Consider the following 9,713-nt stretch of genomic DNA (forward strand, 5'->3'; position numbering starts at 1 on the left):
CGGCATCCACCTCCGCCTCCTCCTCCTCCGCGGCCACGGCCTCCACCTCCTCGGGACCCGGCCACACCACCCCTTCAACAACAACAGCGACAAACACTGCCTCGGCCTCCTCCACATCCTCGAGGTCCAGCCGCTCCAGCCTCGTCGCGGCGCGCGCCTTCCTCCCGGACCAGCCCATCCTCTACTCCTTCCACGAGCTCGCCACCGCCACCAACAACTTCCTCGCCAAGCGGAGCTCCTCCGACACCTTCTGGCGCTGCTCCCTCCGCTCCCGCCCCGCCGCGCTCTTCCAGCTCCAACCGCTCCCGCTCCTCATGCCCACGGCTGCCTCCACCGCGCTCGCCCGCGTCGCGCACTACCACCACGCCAGCCTCGCGCGCCTCCTCCCTGCCGGATCCTCTACGGTCGCAAGTGTAAGCTCCCCCCTCCCCCTCGCCCCTCTAGATCTCCAGGTCTGTTACCGTCATGCGCAACGTTCGTGATGATGCCCCTCCTTTGCTCTCCTTGGCCTGCTTGCTTGCTTGCGAACCATGGTAAACTCTGAATTTGGTTGCTTGCTTTCTTTCTTCAGTAGGCCAAGAAACAGGGAGTGAATCAAGAAACTGAATCCAACAATGTGAATCAAGCTGTGACAGGTATCTCTGCATGCTTAATTCACTGAATTTTGTTTGCAGTAGATGCACTGAAATTTACTGAATTTTGTTTGCGGTAGGAGTAGTTGTAGTTCTGAACTGCTAGGAGTACATGGAGTTGTAGTACTCTCCTCGTACGGGACCATAATCACCTTATGCTACCAAATAATCTCAAAGAATGGGCCGCACGCTTGTCGGCAATCCAGGACGAGGACATCAGACAAGAATTCTTTTGCATCTAGTCGGAGTTTGCGGAAATAATCTATCAAGATGTCCTTCGTACCTCGGGGCAGTTCTACTTCAAATATCAACCGTCCAACAGTGAAATAGAAACAACACTACAAATGCAAGCTGACAACGACCGCACATTCATGACCATCACGAAATACGGCGGCTTCATCCATGCTTCGGTCCCTGAGTCGAGTCGAAAGTATTGATGCTATGTAGTTCTGAAATATCGATTAGCTCATATTGTAATTAAACTTTAATGAACTTGTATGTCTCTTTAGTTTGGACAGTCGTTCAACTTATATATAATTGATGCTATTTATTAGTAGGACCATGAATCGTGCTATTAATGCGTTGCTTTTCTCTTTTGATCCTTTTGTTGCATACTTATATATTGCTTATATATTATTTGTGAATTGCTACTAACTTTTTGTTTGTCTAGTGCATAGAGATGCCTCGTATGTCGTGTACAAGGGTGAGGTTCCCGGAGTCTACAACGACTGGGAGGAGTGTCGGAGACAGGTTCACCGTTTCAGCGGTAACAGTTACAAAGGATACACCACTAGGGCGGAGGCGGAAGCTAGATACGCGCGCTATCTAGCGGGAGAGAGGAGGGAGCGGTGGAGGAACCAGATGAAGATCAGTTTCATCGCGATGATGCTCATCGTGACCGCAACCCTCTTCTATGTGATGGTAGCTTAGATATCGACTTGTAATGTGAAGACAAACTCGCTACTCGCGTTCTCGAGACTTGTAATGTTCTAACTTTGTTCGGTATTTTGAATTCGGAGACTAATATGATGAATTGTATTCGGAGACTAATCTTCTATTGCATTCGATAAATCTGTTGTTTATACGTTGTGATGTTTATATTTTGTACTGTAATGTATTTTGTAACCTGTGCAAATATCAGAAAAGCAAAAAATAATAATTCCTAATATTCATAGTAATGGCGCACCATATTGCACTTTAGTGGCGCACATAAATAATAGTGTCTGGGATAGTAATGGCGCACCAGGTGGTGCGTCACTATTATGTAGATTAACAGTGGCGCACCAGGCGTGCGCCATTACTATTTATTAGTAGTGGCGTGATAATAGTGGCGCACCTATAGTGCGCCATTAATAACCAAAATAGATGCGCCACTAACAGCTTTTTTTTTATAGTGATAATAAGGAAAAAATGGTTTGGTCCCAACTGAAAGAATGATTTGTGTAAGCAGTCCCTTCTATCACATGATTCTTCCTTCCTTTGATTTGCTTCTTTTCTTCTCATGTTATTGTTTATTTTTGCCTCCACACCTGTAGTGAATCATAACGGAAATTGCACGTGCATTGAACATCCCTGAAACTTAAGTTTTAGAGCATCTCCATCCGTTGTGCTCCCCAGGAGGCGTTTTTTCGGCCTCCTGGGGTTGCCCCGGCGGAATTTATGGACTTGGGTGGAGGATTTTTCCAGCCGTCTCCCCACCCAGCCGGCACCATCGCGACCTGGTCGGCGAGCGCGGACGGCCAGGAAGCATGACGGGCGCGCGGTGAGCGCGGGCGGCGATGAGGCATGACGCGGGAAGCGAGGAGTCGTGGCAGGCAGCAACGAGACGGCCCGGGTCAAGCCACAGGGCGTCGTGGAGCCCCGCCGGGTCAACAACATCTGTTGGCCATCGCCGCCGTCGAATAGAGGAGGCAGGAGCAGAGTGTGTTAGATGGATGGCGACGGCGAGCCTGAGCATACTTGGGGCAGGTAGTCGGCATCGAGGTGGATGTTGGAGGCCTTGATGTCCCGGCGCGCGCAGCCCTTGTGGAGGTAGCGAAGCCGCAGCCCCGTGTCGGTGTCATCACCTCCCTCCTCGGCAGAGCAGGGGATGTGGAGGGAAAGGGAGTCGCCGTGAAGGTTGGAGGAGACAGAGACACGGGTGGAGAACTCGAAGGCGAGGTGGAGGCCACGGTCTCTGCAGCAGCCGAGGAGGGAGGAGACGTTGGCGTCGCCGCAGCAGTCCTTTTCCTTCTTCTCGTCTGCCGCCGCCAGCTGCAGCCTGCAAGCCGCTTCACGGCCACGACGCGCCCATCCACCCACCGAAGCCACCCTCGCAGGTCGCCTGCTGGAGCTGCGGGAGCGTGAGCGAGAGCCCGGCGCGCTTGCCGGTCGCCTCCTGTAGCTGCGGGAGCACGGTCGAGAGCCCCGCGCGCTCACCGAGGCCACGACGGCTTCTTCTTCTACGACTCCCTCCTGGGTAGCATCATGAAGGCCGTCCTGGCGGCGAGGAGGCGGGGAGGAAGCAGAGCGCGCGCTGCCGTCCGGGCGGCGAGCAGGCAGCGAGGAAGCACGCGCGGCTGGAGCGAGGAAGCAGGGCGGAGGAAACCACGGGAGGACAAGATTCTTTTTCGCATTCACGTGCATGGGCCTAGGAGGAAAAGGATGAAAGAGAGAGGAGAAAGAGACTGACATGTGGGGTTTGTGCTTGTAGAAAATAGCGCCGGACGCCCCAGGTGCCCCCCGATGGGCTGGGTTTCGCCTGAGGTCGTCGGCGCTGTTTTGCCTAAATCCGGCGCAAAACGACGTCCTGGGGCGTGGCTGGGACCTTTTTCGTCCGCCGGCGCTGAAAAAGTGCTCATGGGGGGCTTCTTGGGGGACGGCTGGAGATGCTCTTACTGACGGCAGCGATACCCTTATCGACTGTGCTATCATTTAAAGTTATATATTTTCTACCCTAAAAAAAGTTATATATTTTCATACTTTTAGTAACAGGTGTCATTTTCTTCAGTTCCACAACATCCTTCAGAGATCCTAGTTCAGTGTTCAGTGAATCCCGATGGGTTCTTTGTTGTCTGTGTGAGACAGTGACGGGTTTGCAAGCGGCCCGTTAGGGACACTCTGAGTGCAAACAATCTCTTAATGGTCCAAGAGGGAGATGTAGAAGCCAACACTCAAGGAAACACGTGGGGCAAGGATCGTGGGGGGTTGGATCTGGCTCTTTGTTATTGATCACTAGGGTGTCCACAAGCGATTAAGGATCCACTTAGTGCCTTGGTTATGTTTGTTTTTGGGATCTCCCTGAGCATGCATATCCGGAAAAATCATATACTCCAGGATCTGTTTTTCAGTACTAAAATAAGGCAGATGCACAGCCAAAATTGGTCTCGATGGGATCTTCGGAAGAGGACAGTGAGCAACTAGAAAATGCATGGCCACATGAGCAACGACAGTACCTTTCCCAAAGTAAGTACCCACATGCTTGTTCTTGCCAATTTAACTTTCTTATCTCGCGTGCATGAGCTGTCCGTTGGTTGCTAATGGCCCAATATCAGTCGTCCTGTAGGACTACTTGTTAAATGTCATGGCAAAATGTGTCCCATGTTACGGCATTTCATTCAATGATACCAACAAAATGACAAAGTAATACTGTAGTGCATGCTCTTACCAACATGGCAGAGATCGACTATATTGTCCGCCCATCTTGTAGCTGAGCACGCACTAGCAGTGGTGGTTTTTTGCTTTGGAGCCAAGTAGCTTCTTGTAGCGATGACAAGGGGTGGCGATGCGGTGGCGGAGGCGAGCGAGCACCTCCTTGGCCCGCCGCCGGCGAGGGGCGGCGACGGATCTTCGCTGGGGATGGTCATGGCCAGCACCGGCGTCGCCGTGCTCGGCTCTTTCGCCTTCGGCGTCGCGGTGAGTCTACCATCATACTCCGGCCTTTTGCTTGACAAACAGTTTCTGTATGTGACTGGCTCTGCTGCAGATTGGCTACTCGGCACCAGCTGAGGCCAGGATCAGCCGGGACCTCCAGCTGACCCTCTCCGAGGTACGTCCGTCCGTCCGTGCCTAATGTGCCACCAATGTCTCACTGACATGTGGCGCCGGGCGAACTATTCAGCTCAAATCGATGGCAGTGGCATTTCTCATAGTACTGTCGTCATTCCCAGTTTCTCATCCGTGTAATAATCTGCAGTACTCTGTTTTCGGGTCGGTAATAACAATCGGGGCCATGATCGGAGCGGTCGTGAGCGGGCAGATTGCGGATGTTGCTGGACGCAAAGGGGTATGCAGATATGCCTCCCAGAATGCATGATCATCTTAATTTGCAAACACTCCGACATGTTTCGTGACCCAAATTTGTTTGTGTGTTGGCTGCAGGCGATGAGGGCGTCTGCTCTCGTTTCCATCGTCGGATGGCTGGCTATCTTCTCTGCACAGGTCTTTTCCCTTCTTGTACCACCACACCACCGTGTAAGAGGACACAGCTGCTGATGTGCCTCTGAACTTTTGTTTGTGTTAACTTTCAGAGTGCTTCTTCACTTGATTTTGGGAGATTTTGCACCGGACTCGGCGTCGGAGTGTTTTCGTATGTGGTACGATCATCATTTACTCACATTAATTGTTCAGCAAACCGTCGGGTGATTCTTTCACACAATTTCTGCTTAGACTAACACTAGCCCTTGCAACCCAACAGGTGCCGGTTTTCATTGCGGAAATTGCTCCGAAGGCTCTTCGCGGGGGGCTTACAGCTCTGAATCCAGTAACTACTTTCCTCTTTGGAACAAAATATGAACACAATAAAGCCTTACTGGCCTTTCGGGAACAACTCTGAACTTGGTGCCCGAACTGCATGCAGTTGATGATAGGCACTGGATTGTCCGTGACGTATATCGTCGGCACGGTTGTGTCCTGGCGCATGCTGGCCATGGCTGGTACATATAATTAATCTCATATTCCATATTGTAGTTTTTGTCTTGACTATCCTCATTCTTTTATTCTGTCATGGCATATATACACAGGACTTGTTCCATGCATAATTCTCATAGCTGGTCTCTTCTTTATCCCTGAATCGCCTCGATGGCTGGTAATTATTTTTGCTGACTGAATGAAATCCTGCTTGTAGTAGCATCTACTAGTTGTCACTCTTACCAATTCAGTCAGCACCAAATGCTCACCACAGGCAAAGGTTGGCCGGCAAAAGGAGTTTGAAATAGCACTGCAGCACCTCCGTGGCAGAGACGCGGATGTGTCCCTGGAAGCTGCAGAAATCAAGGTTTGGCGCCGTTAGCTCTGTATAGTTTGTTGGTGCAGAGAAAAATTATGGCGTCGTCATGGAATTGCTCTACATGCAGGACTTCGTCGAGACCATTGACAATCTTCCAAAGCCTGGAATCCAGGATCTTTTCAGCAGGCCATACATCCGTCCTGTCGTTATCGGCGCGGGTCTAATGGTTTTCCAGCAGTTTGCAGGGATAAATGGCATCCTGTTCTACGCCAGTGAAACATTTGTCTCAGCTGGTAAACTGACAGATTTCAGACTTGGAGATATTTGCTTTTGTCAGTTAAGTTCTGGAAGTTAAGTTATGCTGATCGAGCTACCTGCAGGGTTCGATTCAGGAAACCTAGGAACAATCTTGATGGCGTGTATCCAGGTGAAGCTAATAGCACGTAGACCAATTTTGATCAAATTCCCCGGTAACTCTCTGACTCTGTGCAATCTTCACTATAACAGTTACCACTCACAACACTTGGAGCTCTACTGATGGACAGGAGTGGCAGAAAGCCACTATTATTGGTAAGCTCAGAGATAAAACTTGGTCAACATGAACACTAATTCTGACCTTTCATTTAATTTAATTTTGTTTCTGTAGATTTCCACATCTGGACTCCTCGTCGGGACTCTTATGTCAGCAGTATCATTCTACCTTAAGGTGACTTTCATTGCATATCTGCCAGTGCTCTTTTATGTCCTTTATTTAATTCCTTTGTATCAAAACTTCTCAAGTGGAATATCTGTGGAATGTAGATTCACGGGATATTCCCGGAGCAAGTCCCAGTCATCACACTCACCAGCATATTGGTACACCTGAAAAGCCTTTGTTTTGCTCAACAAGTGACCTGATGCTTATCTGAACTTTTTTCCACGCTGAATCCTTTTGTATAACTGAAACAGGTCTACATTGCAAGCTATTCACTAGGGATGGGTTCCGTTCCTTGGGTCATAATGTCAGAGGTTTAGAGTTCACCCTTCAGAACAATCAAATTTCTTCATCGCTCGAGATTTCTTACAACACCATATATATGAACTGAGAATTTAGATGCTAATCCCTGACATGGTCAATCGGATTGGACGCAGATATTCCCCATCAATATGAAAGGAATCGGCGGAAGCTTCGTGACTCTGGTGAACTGGTTGGCTTCATTAGCAGTTTCTTTCGCCTTCAACTTCCTCATGAGCTGGAGTGCTTCAGGTCTGCCAAATCTACATCAGACCCGGCCCTACGGCGTTGCTTGAATCATCCGTACAGGGACATACATTTGTCTGATATGCAAATCAATCTTGCAGGAACATTCTTCTTCTTCGCCTTCGTTTGCGCGGTGGCTATTCTCTTCATTGTGAAGATCGTGCCGGAGACAAAAGGCAAGACCTTGGAAGAGATTCAGGCTTCCATAAACTGCGGCACATGAGTGGCTTGGAGAAACATGACTGTTGCGTTCCTTGTGAAGATTCCTGCGGGAGACAAAAGGCAAGACATTTGAAGAGATTCAGGCTCCAATAAACTGCAGCATATGTGTGGTTTCTAGAAAGTTAGATGACGCATTTTTCTTTGCCCACACAATTCTATACAATCTGTATCGAATCCGTAACGAAGATAGGTATCAGGATAGCTAAAACGTGCAGAAGATTTTGATGTTGGTGTATCCTTCTAGAGGATTTGCAACTGCCTCCTCTTCTATTAGGTCTGCCAAAATAGTATGATATATTGTCAAACAAAAAGCGAGTGAATTTTCATCTGCTGATGTAATCAGCTGAGAGCAAGACATGCAGTCAGACATGTTACATAGTGCCTTGCCGCGCCGTTCTTCTCTGGGGTTGTAAAATCTTTTGGTCTTTATTCCTCTTGAGCATGACTAAGTGGTTATCATGATGTTCATTAAGTGCATGTATCATGTTGTCCGTTTAATGGCCCATTGTGCGTGTTTTTGATTGACTTGCGAGTGACCAACATTTTTATTTGTTGGAATCTTGTTCACTACATCAGGTATTAGTACTGCGGCTATCAACCTCCGATAAAACAGATATGACTTTCAAGCTAAATGGTTTCATCTTCAAACCATAAGCATCAGAAGATTCTTGTAAAGTTACCTCAATATCTAAGAAGACTATCAACAACGCAACGAACCTCAGATTATAATTTGAATAAGATGAAGCTGAAGTTTTTTGGACATCTTCATACACCATTCTCGGTATTTGAAGACGATGCGCCTTATCGCCGACAACCAGCCATCCGCCAGGCTTAGAGGGCGTAGCAGCACTGAAAGAAGAATACCCTTGTGGGGTGAAATGCAAACGATTACTCCCTCTGTAAACTAATATAAGAGCGTTTAGATCACTACTTTAGTATTCTAAACACTCTATATGTGCAACGAATGAGTGAAGTTAAACAAGTTAAGAGTACACACGAGACGGTCTAGGTGCGATGGATTTGATCTTCTAGTAGCTCAGTAGAGAGATTGTTGCAGGGTCTTCCCCAGCCCATCTGCACGCTATGGTCAGACATAGAACATCAGCCGTCACATGAGCAGGTTGTGAAAGAGTTAGCGGCGACCACAATTCGTGGTGAAATCGAAGCTTCACTATCCCATCCCAAGGTAATCATCTAGTACTCCGTACTGTACAGAACAGCGGCTTCAAGCAAAGGTCTCACCTCACCTGCAAAACGGACCGGAACGGATTTGATTAATTAACCGCGACAGTATCCTTCTCTTGCTGAAGGAGAAGCTGAGATATAGAGAGAGGTGAGAATTGAGAATTTGAGAGAGAGGGCGGAGACTGGGAGGAGGTAGACGTTGAGGCTGAGGTGGCGGCGGCGGATGAGCCAGGGGACGCCGTCCAGCTGGTGCCGCTTGCTGTCGGCCGTGGGCCGTGGCCCCGAGGTCAGCGGGGAAGAGGCGGGGAATCTGGGACTTCCCATCGGCGGAGAGGAAGGTATGGACACGAGACTCCCGATCGGCAACGGCTCGGACGCCACTGACGAGGTGCCGGACAAGCAAGGGCTGGAGCACAGGTCCAGCGCCGGCAGCTTCTCGACCAGGCGGCGCCAGATCCCTACACGGGGCCGGCTCGAACCCGAAACCATGGGCGTGTAATGCAGCCTCAAATGCATCATATGCATGTTGTTTGGTTGCCTGCATGGCCTCTTGCCTGCATGGGCAGAACCACACTGCCTAGTGTTTGGTTGTCTGTATGTTAATGGACAAACTCAAGGCATCGTGTTTGATTGTATGCAACGTCTGGTGTGTGACAACCTCTTTGGCTAGCTGGTGAGGTTACCACCACACTTCGACAGCACAGATCATAAGCACAACAGAGTATAAACAGAGCATCAACTAGCATAATTCAGATATAAGCAGTATCATAACAGTTCAACGCATAAATCATAAACATGTTCAAAACAGACTTGATACTATGCTCGAAAGAAGTGGCTCGGCCCTACTCCTTGGCGGCGAAGGCTTCGTCGTGCTTCCCGCACTTGTTGACAACCTCAATGCCATCATCGTCGAAGATGATGACCTTGAGGGTGTCGGGAGTGAGGAGCTTGAACGTCACCATGTAGCCGATCTTGATCTGATGAACGGCTGCGTAGGTGGCCCAACCCTGATCCAGGGTCACCCTGCCATTCATCAGCTTGACCGTCACCTTCCAGGAGCAGCCGGTGTTGTTCCTGAGCTTGAACTCCGTCTGCACTGCGACGAAGTGCTTGGTGAAGTCCAGGAGCATGGGGATGCACTCAAGTTTCGGTGCAAGGATGACCTTGCAGAAGTGAGTTGAGCCATCCTCCTGATGGTAGTGGCCGTAGTTGCGACGCTTGTTGCTGG

General features: G+C 49.4%; 1 protein-coding gene across 1 annotated transcript; it reads left to right on the forward strand.

Moving 5' to 3' along the window:
• Nucleotides 1-4,286: 4,286 nt before the first annotated feature.
• Nucleotides 4,287-7,735, forward strand: LOC119323779 (sugar transporter ERD6-like 7). The gene is made up of 17 exons (XM_037597492.1): nt 4,287-4,526; nt 4,597-4,659; nt 4,807-4,896; nt 4,992-5,051; nt 5,141-5,206; nt 5,308-5,373; nt 5,470-5,545; nt 5,633-5,697; nt 5,794-5,886; nt 5,966-6,131; nt 6,219-6,265; nt 6,346-6,408; nt 6,485-6,544; nt 6,640-6,693; nt 6,787-6,846; nt 6,970-7,084; nt 7,180-7,735. The coding sequence occupies exons 1-17, from the start codon at nt 4,380-4,382 to the stop codon at nt 7,299-7,301; spliced, it is 1,413 nt and encodes a 470-aa protein (XP_037453389.1). The 5' UTR covers nt 4,287-4,379; the 3' UTR covers nt 7,302-7,735.
• The last annotated feature ends 1,978 nt before the right edge of the window (nt 7,736-9,713 follow it).

This window comes from Triticum dicoccoides, chromosome 6B, assembly GCF_002162155.2.
Source record: "Triticum dicoccoides isolate Atlit2015 ecotype Zavitan chromosome 6B, WEW_v2.0, whole genome shotgun sequence".
Classification (NCBI taxonomy): domain Eukaryota; kingdom Viridiplantae; phylum Streptophyta; class Magnoliopsida; order Poales; family Poaceae; genus Triticum; species Triticum dicoccoides.